Source organism: Heloderma suspectum, chromosome 5 (assembly GCF_057233095.1).
Source record: "Heloderma suspectum isolate Gila_16-S chromosome 5, 16-S_ref, whole genome shotgun sequence".
Taxonomy (NCBI): Eukaryota; Metazoa; Chordata; class Lepidosauria; order Squamata; family Helodermatidae; genus Heloderma; species Heloderma suspectum.
The window spans coordinates 66,151,111-66,169,710 of NC_139462.1; the positions used below are offsets into that span (position 1 = coordinate 66,151,111).

The window sequence follows — 18,600 nt, forward strand, 5'->3', positions numbered from 1 at the left end:
GATGCCTCCCAACTCCCCCTTCTTACAGTTCTCAATCTTTAAACTGGACTTGGACTGGACAGCCCTTCAAATTGTGGACACCTTCCAATGGAGGACTGTCCTCTGTAAAGTAGGACACATGGCCACCCTACTCCAGATTTTGTGGGCCTGCAACCCCCCTCAGGCCCAGCCAGCACAGCCAATGGTCAGGGAAGATGGAAGTCATAGTCCAACAACATCTGGAGGGCCACAGGTTTCACACCCCTGCATTATGGGAAAATTCACCCAGATCCTCACAGCAATTAGAAGGCATGAGGTCAGTGGCTTTCTTTTTTAACTCAGGGTGAAGGAATGGGGGGCCAACAAGGGAGTATCTGAAAGCTTTTAGAAAGGCGAATCTGATTCGCCCTGAGCATCTCCACTGCTTCTTTCTCCCTGTGCTCTGGCAGATCCTCATTTACACTCAGTTCTCTACCTCTCCTTTCAGCAAGGAGGATATTCTATAAACCAAGGGGATATTCCCTCTAGGAGAGATTGGGGCAAGCACCACTGGAAGTTATTGCAAGGCAGACAGACATGCTGCCGAGACTTGCCTCAGGAATTTGGGCCCTATGAAGCCCACACTGATTTTGAGCTGAACGCTGTCACGGAAGGCTTAAAGGACACACCAGTCATGAAGCTAGACAAGAACTTTATTGTCTCTCTTAACAAGAACAGAACAACAGCAATGGGAAATTCCTGACACCACCCAGATACAACTAAGTCCAGTGCCATCTAGTGATTAAACTATATAATGACACTATCCACAAAAACACAAGTTTTGCAGACTCTCATGGTTATCTACCCATCCCATATCCTCTGGCTGCTCCTGGTTATTGGAAATGCTATCCATGCTACATTCCCTTGTAGAATCATTGTGAATTCCTGCTGCCCTCATCAATACAAATCTGTGTGAAGTATCACCACCATTACCAGGGGGAAAAAATTAAATGGCAGTGGCATGGATTGTATTTCAGAACTGTGATTTAAATACACAAGAGCAAAGACATTCAGACTCAAGGGCACAGTGACCTTTGTACTTAGGAACATTAGTGTAGTGGGCAAACTTACAAAATATACCATGCAGATGTGATTGATCAAGGAAAAAATGAATTGCTCTGAGAAATAGCTGGGAAAGGATTGTTCCCTGCCCACTCCTTCTGAATTTCACAGCAGCAAACATTAATTTCAGGACCTTTGTTTTGCAGAGTTGATGTTGTCATTACGTAGAACAAAACCAGCAGGAAAGGACAAAGGCATTTGTATCCTTATCTTTTTGAGATGAAGGAGATTTATATCCAGTGTCTCAGGAACTATCAGGTTTGTGCCTCTCTTCCTTTAATCCATACAGCACCATCTCAACTTCAAGATTCGCAGTCACTGTGTAAACATTATTTAATAAAATAATTAACTTGTATCGCAACACGTGGTCAGTTCTTGGTCTAGATCATTCCAGTGCCACACTGCTTGTACAGAATGAGAAAGCGAGAGTATTATGAGACTACCTCCATTGGTGTAAATGTATACAAATGTTTGAGTCACACAGAACCTGCTCTTGAATGAAAAGATTGTTCATGTTCTGCAAACGTTAACAAGTTCTGTGATTAGGGCAAGATTGAACTGGCAAATCTGATACACTTACATACTCCAAAACCAACCCACATTGGCACAGTGAAAGAAATACCCTTGCCCTGATCTGATTTTCCCCCATTAAGTCCTTTCCAGTTTTGTCAACAGCCACAGCCAATTACAATTGATTGTGGGCCAGCTCAAAACCTGCAGACCCACTAATAAGTCTGGGTCTCTCTGGGATCTGTGGTGCAATGTCATGGAAACAATATGTTCTTCAAGACTGCATTACATGGAGAGCTGCTGATATCTTGTGTTCATTTCAACCGTAATTGAAGGTCTTCTCCTGGAAACTTCCTTCCTGAATTTTCGCTCTCTTTCCTTGCTTTCTTTTACCACACGCTTGGTTCTATTCCACCTACTTGGCCCTTGTACTAGGCTGTCATACTTGTCTCTTTTCTGCCAACAGCTCAACACAGCTACTTTCCCCCAACAGCAACTCGGTAGTGTATTATTTTTGTACTACATATGAAAAACTTGTTCTGCAACCTTAGGAACTAGAACAGCTTTTTACAGGAAGTTCTCAAGATTCCACCATGGATCTAAGCTCCGTATTCCAATTTGCTTGGTAGAGGTGGCCAGGCAGAATATAGATTGGAATTTACTGCCCAATCACTGGGTAACATGCAACAAATTGGCAAGGGTTTCTGATGCCCAACTGATCCACAATAAAATTAAATCCCTCCCACTAAATTAGGCTGCTGAAACAAATACAATTTGGTGGGAAAATCATAGGCAAAATGTATATCTCTCAGACTCAGAATTCCCCAGTTATAAAATGGCTCCTTAAAAACTGCATTTTTTTTTTCAAATGTTCATGGGTGGCTTTCACTAATCTCTTATCTCTCACCCCTAGTATTCCTTTCCTGTAAAATATGCATATTTATTAATAGGTTGCCTTTGACCCAGACTTTGTGCAGCCCTACTGGCCAGTTTTAGAATTTTGTGTTCAAATCCCTGAGTTGTAGTAAACTCAGATCTAGTTTTTTTTAATTGCAGGTCATCCCAATTTATGGCTAATGGGGCTTGAAGCTCCTGAGCCATCATTTTATTTCTGGCTTTGCTCCCCTGATCCACATTTTGGAGCTGGCTGTGACTGGTGAACCTTGGGATTCTAGTAAAAAAAAAAACAAAATCAATCCCACAAACCTGAAATATAACCACCCCACTCCAAAAATATATTCCCACCACCAAAACAATTAGACCAAAGCCTTAACATTTTGAAAACCTTTGCCCCAGGAGTTACCCTTTAGCTAGCAGTTCCCTCTTTCAAAACTTGCACTAACTGGGCGCTACAATTAAACCTGACCATGAAAGAAAACTTACTGACTGCTTCTCCTGAACTTCAGTGACATTACGCTCGAACAAATGGCCAGAGAACTGCCTCCTAAGAAACATTATTAGAGACCTTTGCTCTTGCATCTCATGCTGCAGTCTTCTCAGGGAGGGCTGTTTTCATCTGAAACTATCTATGCCTTTCTCCTTAGCAAGGCACGCATAATTTCAATTAGCTATAATAAAACAGGACTAAGGGCTACGTTATTGTCAGCATTCATAATAAAGTGGAGCCACCTAGTGGTAACAATAATTCTTCCTCCCTCCTTCCCTTGCATCCACCCACTTTGCTGTTATCTACACAGCTGAAGATACCCAGGAGTGGTCCTCCAACATTTTGTCCTGACATCTCGAAATACTGGAGCTGAAAATGTAGTAAGGGAGGATGAAGTCAAATATCGGCCCTTTCTCCAGGACATAGAGACCTTTTCACCAGATGACAGCGGGGTGGTAAATCTGCGCCGGGTTTCAGTCAGAACCAGTCAGAACTCTGAAGGAGCTCGCCACAGATAGAATTCGCAAGGGTATATAATTGAGTGGGGGGAGGAGAGTCCAAAGGCCCATTCTGGGACAGATTTGAGGTGAAATGGAAAACAGAGGAAGGCTGTGTGTGTGTTCTTTTACAGAATGTTGTGATTATTTTCTTTGCTATAACTCACAGTAACTATAGCAGTAGACATGAAGTGTCACCTTTTTAAAAAGGGAGAGCAATTTGTGTCTTCAGCATGCATAGCCTGATTCTGCCATCCCCAACCTGGTGCCCTTCAGATGTTTTGGACTACAACTTCCATCATCATCAGTCATGCTGGTGGGCATTGTAGTCCAAAACATCAGGGCAGCACCAGGTTGGGGAAGGCTGACCTACTCCACTTAGGGCATAATTCTATGCATGTTTAGACAGAAAAAGTCCTACAACTCACAGCATCCTTGGGCATACTGGGAATTGTAAGACTTTTTCTCTGTAAACATGCACAAGATTGCACCCTTGAACTAGAATCCTAAACACACTTACATGAGAGTAAGACCTATTGAACGCAATGGCACTTACTTCTGAGTAGATTTGCATAGGATTGTGTTGTTAATTTGTTTATTATAATAGTCAATTGTGTATAGCACCAATTTGCTCAGCAGAAATACAAGTAGGGTGCTTCCAGGCCTAGGGATCCTAGCACTACCAATTAGAAAGCATTGTGCAGCTATTCAGTCTTTGTTTCCATAAGGGATTTTCTCAGGAAGAAAAAAGAATGAAGAAGCAATGGGAACCATGGCTGAGTTATGAATGTAAGATGATGATGTCCTAAACACACATACACACACACGGTAAAATTTGTGAATAAGGCAGGGAGATAGTGCTATGAAATCCTCACCTGGAAGCACCTATAGTCCTTAGGAAGACTATGTTTTTCTCTGAGATAACATTTTGAATCTCCAAGCCCAATTCAAGGCACTGGTTTTAACCTATAAAGCCTTACATGGCTCAGGACCGCAATACCTGATGGACACCTCTCCCGGCTCAAACATATCTGTACACTACACTCAACATCTAAGGGAATGGAAAGACAGCAACGAGGGAGAGGGCCTTCTCGGTGATGGCCCCTCAATTATGGAATGATCTCCCCGACGAGGCCCGCCTGGCACCAACATTGTTATCTTTTCAGTGCCAGGTTAAGACTTTTCTCTTTTCCCAGGCTTTTGGCAGCATGTGATGAGTTTTAATTAACCCTGGACTTGTTTTACAGTTTGGCTGATCAAAGTTGTTTTTAGATTGTTGTCTTTGTGTATACTGTCTGTTTGTGTGTGTTTTTATGTTTTTAAATTTTGCATATTGTATTTTTAATGTTTTAAATCTTTGTAAAGTGCCCAGAGAGCTTCAGCTATGGGGCTGTATAGAAATGATGATGATGATGATGATAATAATAATAATAATTTATGATGTCTAGTTCTCAAAATGAAGTTCCCCATCAGTCTCACCAAAGAGATGAATAAAACCTGATCTCTGTGGTGAGACAGAAATTTTACTAGTAAATCTGTTCTGTGCTTCAAACAACAGAGCAATGTTGTTTTATTATAAAATATTCAAAATAGATTTCAGGGTCATCTGAGGAGGAGGAAGAGAAGGAGGAGATTAAATTTTGGATCTATTGAAGTTGAGAATGGGCCTTTCAAAAGTACATTTGGAGAATGACAAGTACCTTGGGTTGGTATTGCAGTCTTTTTCTTCTTTCACAGGAGGCAAATATTCACATTCAGCTAAGAAAAGATCAGAGACAGTGAAACAATTAGCCTTGGGAATTTCTGGAACGTGTGTTCAATCTGAATAGCTATGACTGCATGGTGGACTGCTGCAGGACATGGACATCATTTTTTATTTTTAATATTATGTTTGCACTGCAGCCATTAGCCCATTTAAGAACCTTTGTGAATGTGTCGGAAGCCATAGTAACCTTTGCTTTATTCATTTCAATGCATACACACACACACACACACACACACACACACTGTGCCCATCTCTAGCACTTTGCCTTTGGCAGAAGCTAAAAATAAATGGATAATAATAAACCACCCATCATGCAGTTTGTTTATTATCACATCTGTTATTCTGCTGGATTATTCCAGCTGGTGGATTTGTGTGTTGTTATCTTTTTAATGTTGTTCCTGGGTAGCACCCATCAGAAGTGTCAAACTGGAAACCACTGGCAGGGTCAATGTCTGGTACCAGACGTCAAGACCAGCTCTGTGTCTTTTGCCACATACTGGGTGGTCAGGCGTACTGTCGCTCACTGCAGCAGACAGAGAGGTAGTGCGGCAAACCCACTGACTGAAAATTAAACATGAAGTAATCATAGATGCCCCTAAGGAGAACTGACATGTTCACATATAAGACCAATTCTGGCCCGCTTGCACTGGCTGCCTATATGTTTCCGAGCCCAATTCCAAGTGCTGGTTTTGACCTATAAAGCCCTACACGGCTCGGGACCACAGTACCTGACACAATGCCTCTCCCAGCATGAACCAACCTGTACACTACACTCTGCATCTAAGGACCTCCTCTGGGAGCCTCCTCCAAGGGAGGCTCACAGGGCAGCAACAAGGGAGAGGGCCTTTTTGGTGGTGGCTCCCTTTTATGGAATAATCTTCCTGACGAGACCCACCTGGCACCAACATTGTCATCTTTTTTGTGCCAGGTTAAAACTGTCCTCTTCTCTCAGGCATTTGGTAGCATATACTGAGTCTCTTGATTGTCTCTGGCTGATTCTTTTAAATTGTTTTAGATATATGTTGTTGTGTGTGTTATCTATGTCATTATGAGGATGGTTTTTATATTTTATATAATGTATTTTAATGGTTTTTAATTTCTGTGAACTGCCCAGAGCGCTTTGGCTGTGGGACGGTATAGAGATCTAATAAATGAAATGAAATAAATGAAATACCATTTCATTGTTGTTGGTGATTGGTGTTGGTGATTGGGCAGACTTTAAGCATGAAGGCTCTTCACTCCAATATCTCCATTAATTTGTATACCAGACTTCCATAGCATTGTGTATCTGGGTGACAGTACAGCAGGGGTGCTGAACCTCTTCCAGCCCAAGGGCCGTGTTCAATTTTGGAGAAGCTCTTGGGGGCTGCATCCCAGGAGTGGGCAGGGCAGTAGGTAAAGGGAGGTGGGGCCAAAGTACCAGGGCATTTTAGCTGAAAACCCTTGCCACCTTAGGAGAGGCGTTTCAACCTTTTGGAATGGGAAGCCACCAAACAAATTGGTGGTTGGGAGAAAGGGGGTGGGGCTGCCCGGGAAGCCACCAAACAATTGGTGGTTGGGAGAAAGGGGGCAGGGCTGTCTGGGAAGCCACCAAGCAACTGGTAGTTGGGAGAAAGGGGGCAGAGCTGTCTGGGAAACCCTGGGGGCCAGATTGGGAACCCAGATAGGCTGGATTTAGCCCTGGCCCTGCAGTTAAACCTTCCTGCAGCAGAAAGCAAAGCCAAAGGGACCCAATGCAAAACTCTCAGCCCTCTTAAAACAGGATCCTTGAAAAAAATATTCAGGGTGTGATTTACAACCCCAGGTCATGATTGCGGTTCCTCTTCTACATCGGGTGGATATTTTATGGTTTTCCAAAGTGATGCGATCAGGGAATGCCTATCATTTTGCTTACATGGGGGCCTCTCAACTTGGACATCATGCAATTGTGCTTAGTGGGATTTGATTCTGGAGGCCCTTTTCCAGAGCAAATTATAAGAATATTTTAAATAAATGAATAAAATAATACATAGCACAAGAGGGGCTGCTTGGTGATGTGGATGCACAGGCGTGGCCGTGCCTAAGATCTGTGCCAGCATGTACAGCTTCCCCCTTAAACAGTTCGCCTTTCTGCAGATGCTCTGAAGGAGGCGCAAGGTGTGAAAGGTGTTGACAATCCTCCTTCCACTCATTAATTCATCCTTACAACAGCCCTGCAAGGTTGTGCACGATTATCAGGGAACTGAGGCTGTGAGAGAGTGGCCTGTCCAAAGCCATCCAGCGAGTGATTCCCAAGGCAGGAATTAAATCCAAGTTTCAGTATTCTGCCCGCTAGACCATGGGTGGACTGATGGTAGATCAGGATCTACTGGTAAATCTCTGGGTGATTTGCAGTAGATTGGCAAGGATTGCTGACTCCCAGTTGTCTAACACTAACAACTGAAAAGCTAAAACCCCTAAATTACTTGCTGAAAAAATGCTGGCCCAGAGTGAGGGGAGTGGGAGAAACCCAGGAATAGATTTTTGTGTGAAATGACTTGTAAGCTTACTTCTACTACTGATCAAAACTTCCTGGGCTGAGCACATGCTCAGAGGCACCCTGTTCCTCAATTCTTAGCATGTCTCCACCTGCCTGAACCACCATTTTGCACCAGGTTCCAGTTGGTGGATCTCAGGGTTCTAATAAACACAAAGCAGATCACAAATGGAGGCTGCTGCCTCCGATGTCAGTGGGGCAATGCATCCAGTCTGGGTTTCAGTCAGAACCAGTCAGAACTCTAAAGGAGTTATCCAAGGTACACCAGCCTCCACTGGATCCCACAAGCCTGAAGACTGCCCACCCCTGTGCTAGACCATGCTAACTTTATAAGCAATCCCAGCACATGGATCTCTCGGTGCCTGTATATATTTCAACCCCTTTCCGATTTTTAAAAATGTCTTCTTCTTCCCAAATCAAGTGCCAAACATTCTGTGACCAGCTTGGACAAGCAGATTGATACCACATTCTCTGTGCCAAGGATCTTGATTTAATATACAGTGATCAAGGCAAAGAAGCAGGCAGTCTGGAATAAGGGGCCAGGAGACGCGGCTCTACGAATAACTGGATGTGCTCAGTTCTCTTCCAGATTGCACAATCATTGCCACGAGCCATCTGCTTAAGAAGGAAACAATGATTTAATTCCAGGTGAGGTAGCGAGCCAGCCTAAGGAGACTGTAGGAAGAGAATGATGTGGTCATAGCAACACGACAGCTCTGAATAAAAAGCGCTAGCAGCTGTGAGTCAGTAGCGGTGAAGTATATTACAAATAAATGCCAATCCCCCCCAGCACTGCCAAATATTAAAACACACACCAGTCACAAGGAGCCCACTTACAGTGCAATCCTATCCATATCTACTCGGAAGTAAGTTCCACTGAATTCCGCGGGGCTTACTCCCAAGTAAGTGTGTAGAGGCTTGTGGCCCTAAAATATCACAAAAATTTATATTTTCGAAATAGAAACTTCATTAAAATGGCCTCCCATTGCTGATGACCTCTTGTTTAAATATAAGAACTCTCACAATATATAAAGAGTAATTCTTTCCTTGGTATGTGCTTCTGCTGCTATTTCTGATTATTGATTAAAAGATGTTTTAGAACATTTAGCCAAGACAGGGGTGGGGAGGAGGGGCAGAGAAAAGGTTAGAAAAGGAAAAGGACTGATAGTAGGATGGGATAAATACAAACCATTTCGTTTTAAGCTGTTCATCCATTTATCAAGCTCTTCCATCTCTATTTCCATTACAGAGGGCGTGTCTTCTTCAAAAATAGGACTGAAGAAGAAAAGAAAAACATATTTTGGCCCATGTGATTTAGAATTGTTTGCATTCAGACACATATTTTCAATACCATTAAAAAAAAAAAAAATCAGCCACGTGTTAGGTTGCAGGTATCCAAAGCTTTTTCTGTCAGTGAGTTACCTTTAGAAAAGCACATCGCCCATCATGCAAACACCATTGAACCAATGTGCATTACTGGATCGGTAATTAAGCTCACATTATAATGTTGCATTATTTAATGTTGCATAACGTTTATAATGCTGCAGTTGTATTTTTTGTGAATTGTTGTGAACTGCTCAGAGAGCCTCAGCTATTGGGAGGTATAGAAATAAAAAAATAAAGGAATAAATAAAAGAATGGGGCAGCCCAACTCTATCCCTAGATTTAGCCATGGCCTTGTGCAAGCTTCTGCTAACACCTAACGCAGCATCCTACGCAAGACATGAAGGGAAGAGTTGAACATCTCTGTCCAGCTAGCTCTGAGTATGGGGGTGGGGAGAACCCACACTACAGATCCTTGCCAGTGCAAAACTGCACCATCACTTAGGCTGCGGGGTCTCTCTGCCAGTCTTTAAGATCAGCTAAAAGGTGCCCCCCCAACCCTCGTGCCTCCGCTCCTGAAAAAGTGAAGGCTGCTGCTGTTCATCGTTTAGAGGAGGAGCCATAGCTCAGTGGTAGAGCACTTGCTTTGCTTGCAGAAGGTCCTAGTTTCAATCCCTGTCAATTCCAGATAAGCCTGGAAAACCACCGGCCAGAAATTCTGGAGACCCGTTGCCAGTCAGTGTTGGCACCACTGGGCTAGCTGGACCAAGGGTCTGACTCAGCACAAGGAACCTTCTGATGTTCCATCTGCTTTTAAAATCTCCCAGCAGAGAGGGGGACAAGCTACCTGCAGTTTTTCCTGCCCATTCCCTCTCTGGTTCTGCTGACTGTCCCCCCACACACACCAGACGCATGCACACACGCCTCTGTCCGTCCCACACACCCAAGAAGGTCACAAAATACTTGGCACTGGGGGGGAAAGAAGACCTGGCATCCTGCTAGCCCATGCCGCAATCTCCTCCCTTACACTCTTGACTGCTGGAAGTGCACCTTCAATCCACATTAAGCAATAATCCAGGAAATGGATCAGTGTAACCAACAGATGCCCATTATACAGTGCCATCTAGAGAGAGAGGACAGCCACTGGCAACTTCAGTGGTCCAACAGATCCTATTGTTATAACAACTGGGAATTGCCTATATAAGATCACAACCGTCCCATACACCCCGCGCTCCAGGATGGGCCAATCTGTAGTCCTGCCACACTGGAGTCTGCGTGGCTCTTGGCCATGAGAATGGCTTAACAAATTAAAGTCAATGTGAATCACGTATCAAATGACAAAAAGCAATCTCCTGTGATCTCTTACCTCTTACAGTTTTCACTTCCGAGTTCATCTAAAATAAAATGAAATATATTTAAGGAAGAGGTAAGATAGGATGTAAACAGATGCAGCTATATAGCTCATCCAACTATCTAGCAGTGTGCATGGGGAGGGGGAGGAGTGGAGGCTGGTGGCTCCGATGTCAATGGGGTGGTGAATCTGCTTTGGGTTTCAGCCAGAACTCCAAAGGAGCTATCCAAGTGCTGAACCCATTCTGCAAAGCACCTTGGATAGCTCCTTTAGAGTTCTGGCTGGTTCTGACCGAAACTGGAGTGGATTCATGGCCCCACTGACATCAAAGCCACCAGACTCCACTGATGGGGGGGAAGCTCTCAGTAGCCATGGGCACATTATGAGATAGCCCACATGTGCCTTCAGCTTTCTTGTCTTCAGCCCTGAAATGATTGTAAATACAGACAGAACAAGCCTCAAGGAAGCATGTATCCACCACCCCCGCCTCCCCCTTGGGAAAGCCGTGGCAAAAATCCTCTTCTCCCCACTGAAACGATGTGGCAATTGTGCCGATAGAGACATGACTTATCTCTCTCCCTGTTTTGGAAGATTTGTTATTCTTACACACACAAAACAAAGGTAGCTGCCCTGGTCCATGAGAGAGGGAGAGAGAGAAAACCAAGATCCAGAGTTGGGCAGTAACTTTACTAGGACCAGTCAAAATTCCACAAAAATGTGCAAGCTCCTGAGTTCTCCAGAACTAGGTTTGGCGGAACAAAAAGCAGAGGCTGGGGGAAGAAACAGAAGTACCCCAAAACGTGACCTGATGTTGTGGCCATGAGGTCTGCAGCTGATTGATTGGTTTGATTTGTACCCTGCCTTTGTACCAAGAAAAATGGCAGTCAAGCTGGCTTATAATCATAAATAAAACTTGACTAAAACAACAATAAAACAATGCGATAAAACACAGTAGTAACAGAATAAAAACAGCATCCAAGCCAACAGACCCACTTACACGCCAAAGGCCTGCTTGAATAAAGAGCCTTTTGCCTGCCAGCAGAAGGACAACAGAGAAGGAGTGAACCTAGCGTCCTTTGGCAGGGAGTTCCACAGCCTGGGAGCTGCCACCAGAAAGGCCTTCTCTTGCGTCACCACCAGACACACCTCTGTGGGTGGCAGTATCGAAAGAAGGGCCTCTCCCAAAGACCTGGGCAGGCTCATATGGGAGAAGGCAGTCTTTCAGGTAGCCTGGTCCCAAGCCACGTAGGTTTAGAAAGACACAAGTCCAAAAATGGAGATTTGCAGCCTGAATGAATTAGTCAGTGGTAGGTATTTTTCTGCTCCATCCCCCATTCCCTGCTTTTTGTACCACCTAGCCTGATGAAGTGTTCTGGAGAACTCGAAAGTTTGCACATTTTTGTGAAACTTTGGTTGGTCCTAATGAGGGTATTGCCTGACTGTGGACTTGGATTTATTATTTGTTTAACTCTATGGAACATCCCTACTGAAGCTGAAGCTCAAATATTTTGGCCACCTAATGCGAAGAGAAAACTCCCTGGAAAAGACCCTGATGCTGGGAAAGACTGAAGGCAAAAGGAGAAGGGGACAGCAGAGGATGAGATGGCTGGATAGCATCACCGATGCAATGAATATGGACTTGAGCACACTCCGGGAGAGAGCAGAGGACAGGAAGGCCTGGTGTGCTATGGTCCATGGGGTCACAAAGAGTCGGACACGACTGAACGACTGAACAACAACAACAACAACAACAAATGGAGCATCCCAGCAAGCAATGTTAGTGAGACTGGCATTGCTCCCATCTCCAGACAGACACAAGCGCATGGGCATGCACACAGGTCTGCTGAGGGCGCACTGCAGGGTGAGGGAGGTTTATGCATGCTCCCTGTGTCCCAGTCCAGCCCTCCCTTCCTGCGCTTTGCAAGTTCCTTGAATGGAGAGCATGAGTTTCTTGCATTGCACACAGAGGAGGGCCTGACGGGAGCCACATATTGACTTCCCCTTTCCTGCAAGGTCCTTGTGTGCTCTGCCCTGGTGCACACCAATGCATTCACATTGGTGGTGTCAGGGAAACAAGGCTCTGCTCAGTCCTGGGGGACATCTTCTGCTCACAAAAACACTGCACCCATAGTCAACTGGATCGGGCCTGTTGGTTTTGAACAATTACCAGGATTATATCTCTTATCCTTATGGATGATTATTATGTACACAGTAATTGAAAAGAAAATAGACATATGAACTAGAAGGCAGCAAGACAGTGAGGGGCAAATAAAAAGGATATTCAAGCCCAAGTAGAAATTAGTCGCTGAAGTTAAAGAAGCAGTTGAGGTGCATTAATATTCCGAACACAGTCTCACAGAGCACCGAAGACTGGAAGCGATGAATTCCTTGAGGGTAGCAGGTTCCAGCAGTGAAAGCAACTTAATGAGAAGTCAACAACTGCTATAAAAATTGTTTACCTCAACCCAGCCTAATGCTGTACAGTGCACCTGTTTTACGAACAGTGGCTGTAGGAGATTACAGATAAGGGGCAAGATTTTAAAAACACGCACTAACACCACAGACCTGAAGATTATTGAAAAGCATTTGAAATCACCAAGCGACAAAGGAAAATAAACCAAGTACAGAATAATTGCTAGGAGAGGCACAGGTGGATGAAACGCCAGATGGGATAAAGACGGAAAGCCACATCCATTGGAGGTTAGGATGTGGAATTATAGAGGGCAACTGTCTTCAGAACGGAAGGAAAATGTGTATTTTATACCTAACAGGGTATAGGAGGAAAGAAGGTGGTGATTGTGTGTGTGTGTGTGTGTGTGTGTGTGTTTTAAATGATTCGGGAGAGAGTGGAGGACAGGAAGGCCTGGCGTGCTATGGTCCATGGGGTCCCGAAGAGTCGGACACAACTGAACGACTGAACAACCATCTTTTCCCAGTGGAAACAGCTGTGACTTGAAACACATCTTCTCCATGAGGCCTCAAACTCTGCTGAAAGTTCCACCAAGAATGAGCAGGTATTTTACAGGCTGTACTATTAATCTAATCATTCCAATTTGGTTTACATAACACAAGGCTATGCTTGTTTATCCAAAAGTAAGCCCTACCAATTGTTTTTTTGTTTCAGCAAATGTCTATAGCAGTTATCTTTTGAAAATAATAATGTAAAAAATCCCAAAGTGATTCACAAGATAAAATCACAATAAGAGAGCATAAAATTAACCAATAAAACAGTCGATCTCCACTGCTCACTTGGGGCTTTTCAAGAGTCTGCAACAGTTGTCCTGTCCTGACCTCAAGCAGAGGCTCACAAGGTATGATGGTGCTCAGCAAGGCAGCCTGGAGTTGCAGAACCATGGACAGCTCTGGGTGAGCAGTGGAGATGGACTGAGACCCTGTAACTCCCTCCTAGGCCGCACTACCCACTGCCTTAGGAGTGTGGCTTCTTAAAGGGGCAAACCACCGCTGGAGGCAGTGGCAGGGGTATTGCTAGGCAACTAAAAGGTTCAGGTCCCAGGCCCATAAGACACAAATCTACATAACATTTGCATATGTTATGCACATACCATTTGCATATCTAGATGTGCAAATCTAGAAATAACTTCTACAATGTATTTGAATTTCACAGAAGGCAAACCACAGTCATCATGCAGCTCCTTTGCTGAGGGAACTCCACTGTTTGCCTAATCGCTACCTGGCCAGGTTTAAGGTGTCGGTACTAGTGTATAAAGCCCTAAACAACTTGGGAGCAAGATACCTGAGAAAGTGCCTTCTCCCTTACCAACGTGCCCAGTCACTGAGGTCATCAGAGGGCATGCTCCTGGTGGTTCCACATGGACCTACGGCCCTTCTGAAGTCCACCCAGAGAAGAGCCTTCTGTGTGGTGGCCCCCTTTCTTTGGAACTCTCTGCCCCTAGAAGTCAGGCAGGCACCAACACTGTGTTGTTCTTGGTGCCTCCTGAAAACATCTTTATTTCAAGAAGCCTTCCTTGATTGACCAGCCATGGTTTTAACTGGTACTCTGTTTTAAAAACCATTTTGTAATATGGTGTTTTACTAGTTTTACCTTTTTTACCTTTTTTTGTTCATTTTGCTCTGGAATCTGCCCATTCATTCATTCATTTATTTATTTAACATATTGCTTGGCAATGTTTCAGGGCAGAAGCCCACCCAAGGTGGCTTACAGCAATAAAATACATTAAAACAGTTACAATATTAAAAGCGATAAAAACATAAACACAGTAAAATAGCAATAAGAACAACTTTGTTGTTGTTGTTCAGTCGTTCAGTCGTGTCCGACTCTTCGTGACCCCATGGACCATAGCACGCCAGGCCTTCCTGTCCTGCGCTCTCTCCCGGAGTGTGCTCAAGTTCATATTCATTGCATCGGTGATGCTATCTAGCCATCTCATTCTCTGCCGTCCCCTTCTCCTTTTGCCTTCAATCTTTCCCAGCACCAGGGTCTTTTCCAGAGAGTTTTCTCTTGGTGTTAGGTGGCCAAAATATTTGAGCTTCAGCTTCAGTATCTGTCCTTCCAAGGAGCACTCAGGGTTGATTTCCTTTAGGATGGACTGATTTGACCTCCTTGCAGTCCAGGGCACTCGTAAGAGTCTTCTCCAGCACCACAGTTCGAAAGCAGCAATTCTTCGGCGCTCAGCCTTCCTTATAGTCCAGCTCTCACAGCCATACATTACTACTGGGAAAACCATAGCTTTGATTAGACAGACCTTTGTCGGCAAGGTGATGTCTCTGCTTCTTACTATGCTGTCTAGGTTTGCCATAGCTTTCCTCCCAAGGAGCAAGCGTCTTTTAATTTCATGGCTACAGTCACCGTCTGCGGTGATCTTGGAGCCCAAGAAAGTAAAATCTGTCACTGCTTCCATTTCTTCCCCTTCCATATGCCAGGAAGTGATGGGGCCAGATGCCATGATCTTCGTTTTTTTAATGGTGAGTTCAAACCAGCTTTTGCACTCTCCTCTTTCACCCTCAACAAGAGGCTCTTTAGATCCTCTTCGCTTTCTGCCATTAGGGTGGTATCGTCTGCATATCGGAGGTTGTTGATAATTCTCCCAGCAATCTTAATTCCGACCTGTGATTCATCCAACCCGGCAATTCTCATGATGTACTCTGCATATAAGTTAAATAAGCAGGTTGACAATATGCAGCCTTGTCGTACTCCTTTCCCAATTTTGAACCAATCGGTTGTTCCATGTCTGGTTCTTACTGTTGCTTCTTGACCCTCGTACAGGTTTCTCAGGAGACAGATAAGGTGGTCTGGTACTCCCATCACTTTAAGAATTTGCCACAGTTTGTTGTGATCCACACAATCAAAGGCTTTAGCGTAGTCAATGAAGCAGAAATAGACATTTTTCTGGAATTCTCTTGCTTTCTCCATGATGCAGCGAATGTTGGTGATTTGATCTCTAGTTCCTCTTCCTCTTCGAAACCCAGCTTGTAGTTCCGGTAGTTCTCAGTTCGCATACTGCTGAAGCCTAGCTTGTAGGATTTTGAGCATCACCTTGCTGGCATGTGAAATGAGCGCAATTGTGTGGTAGTTTGAACACTCTTTGGCGTTGCCCTTCTTTGGAATTGGAATGTAAACTGACCTTTTCCAGTCTTGTGGCCATTGTTGAGTGCTCCAAATTTGTTGGCATATTGAATGCAGCACTTTAACAGCATCATCTTTTAGGACTTCACTCTCGAGGATGTCCGGCTCAAGTTCAGTGACCGCACTATCATGGCTATCAGGGACATTCAGATCTTTCCTGGATAGTTCTTCTGTGTATTCTTTCCACCTCTTCTTAATCTCATCTGCTTCTGTTAGGTCCCTGCCTTCTTTGTCCTTTATCATGCCCGTCTTTGCACAAAACGTTCCCTTGAGATCTCCGATTTTCTTGAAGAGATCTCTAGTCTTTCCCATTCTGTTGTTTTCCTCCATTTCTTTGCATTGTTCATTTAAGAAGGCCTTCTTGTCTCTCCTTGCTATTCTCTGGAACTCTGCATTCAGTTGGCTATATCGTCCCCTTTCTCCCTTGCTTTTCACTTCCCTTCTTTCCTCAGCTACTTGTAAAGCCTCCTCAGACAACCACTTGGCTTTCTTGCATTTCTTTTTCTTTGTTACGGACCTCCGTCCATAGTTCCTCAGGCACTCTGTCTATCAGGTCTAATCCCTGAAATCTATTCCTCACCTCCACTGTATATTCATAAGGGATATGATTTAGGTCATACCTGAATGGTTTAGTGGTTTTCCCTACGTTCTTCAATTTAAGCCGAAATTTTGCAACAAGAAGCTCATGATCTGAGCCACAGTCAGCTCCAGGTCTTGTTTTGACTGACTGTATAGAGTCAGTCAAAAGTCTATACAGTCTGTACAGTTAGCATTCCAATCCCCTATGATGAAGAGGACATCTTTTTTGGGTGTTAGTTCTAGAAGGTGGTGTAGGTCTTCATAGAACCGATCAACCTCAGCTTCTTCGGCATCAGTGGTTGGGGCATAGACTTGAATTACTGTGATGTTGAATGGTTTGCCTTGGATTCGTACTGAGATCATTCTATCATTTTTAAGATTGTACCCCAGTACTGCTTTTCCCACCCTTTTGTTGACTATGAGTGCTACTCCATTTCTTCTAAGGGATTCTTGCCCACAATAGTAGATATGATGGTCACCTGAATTAAATTCGCCCATGCTTGTCCATTTTAGTTCACTGATTCCCAAGATGTTGATGTTCAATCTTGTCATCTCATGTTTGACCACCTCCAGCTTACCTTGATTCATTGATCTGACATTCCAGGTTCCTAAACAATATTGTTCTTTACAGCATTGGATTTTCTTTTCACCACCAGACACATCCACAGCTGAGTGTCCTTTCAGCTTTGGCCCAGCCGCTTCACTCTTTCTGGCGCTACTTGGAAATTCCCTCTGCTCTTCCCCAGTAGTATATTGGACACCTTCCGACCTGAGGGGCTCATCTTCCGGTGTCATATCTTTTAGCCTTGTGATACGTTCCATGGGGTTTTCTTGGCAAGAATCCTGGAGTGGGTTGCCATTTCCTTCTCCAGCGGACCACATTTTGTCAGAACTCTCCGCCATGACCTGTCCGTCTTGGGTGGCCCTGCACGGCATAGCTTATGGCTTCACTGAGTTACGCAAGCCCCTTCGCCACAACAAGGCAGTGATCCATGAAGGGGAAGAACAGCTTTAAAAGCCAACAATAAAACCAACAACAACAACAACGGCAATGCCAGCAACAACAGCAGTCATATCAAGAGAAGGCCAAGGTAAAATAATATGCTTTCATTGCCTTCTTAAAAGCCTGCAGTGATGGAACATGGCGGGCCTCTGATGGCAACTTGCTCCAAAGGAATGGGGCCACTGCAGAGAAGGCCCTCTCACGTGTGGTCACCCACCTAACTGCTCTCATAGTGGCAAGTGAGAAGGGCCTCTCTTTCTGTTCTTAAAGTGCAGGCAGGCTGATATGGATGAAGGCGGTCCTTTAAGTAACTTGATCCCAAACCACTTAAGGCTTTAAATATCAAACCAGCACTTTAAATCTGGCTCAGAAACACACCAGTAACCAGTGCAGCTCAATGTGGAGTGGTATATAAATATTGTAAATAAATAAATAAAGCCAATTCATTTCTCATCTAAGTCACATCAAATAAAATAAATTCTTCAGTTAATTTGCACCCTGCACCAGATGATCCCAAATCAGTCTTCCTCTTCAAATACAATTAATTAGCCATCTCTTCCCCCTTGCCCCCCCCTTTCTCATTCCCTCTTGGAGGAAGAGTGCCCCCACCCCACACAATTAAGATTAGAAAAAGACCTTCCATTGGTGCCAATGTTAACTTTTCTTCCAAGCTTAACTACCCTGGGCAAGGCTTGGGGTGTCCTAGCCTGTGGGGAAGAGAAGGTTAACCTTGTCCTCCCCAGAGGCAATTCTCCGTGAAAATCACCTGCTACATAGCTATTAAGGTAAGAACTCTTCCACTGGCATCAATGGACACTCAGGAATCCTGGGAATAGATTCAGGGCCCGGGCCTGGGCCCCTTGGTCCCTGGCCTAGCAACACCTCTGCTCAGTGGATTCTTTTCTGCCGCACCCCTTGAGCCACTAGGCAAAGCACTGTGAAGCAAGAGGTCCTTGGCTCCCTGGGTGAACTAGAGTCAGCGATG

General features: G+C 44.4%; 1 protein-coding gene across 2 annotated transcripts in view; it reads right to left on the minus strand.

Annotated features, from left to right (window-relative positions):
• Positions 1–654: 654 nt before the first annotated feature.
• The window catches only part of TMEM154 (transmembrane protein 154), a 42,058-nt gene continuing 24,112 nt past the window's right edge, over positions 655–18,600 (minus strand). For both annotated transcript variants that reach the window (XM_084856271.1, XM_084856273.1), the window contains exons 3-6: positions 10,444–10,471; positions 8,944–9,029; positions 5,175–5,232; positions 655–1,398 (exon numbers count right to left, since the gene is read on the minus strand). In XM_084856271.1, coding sequence (XP_084712397.1) covers positions 1,383–1,398; positions 5,175–5,232; positions 8,944–9,029; positions 10,444–10,471 — 188 coding nt within the window. In that variant the 3' untranslated portion in view covers positions 655–1,382. The remainder of the gene's footprint in view (positions 1,399–5,174; positions 5,233–8,943; positions 9,030–10,443; positions 10,472–18,600) is intronic.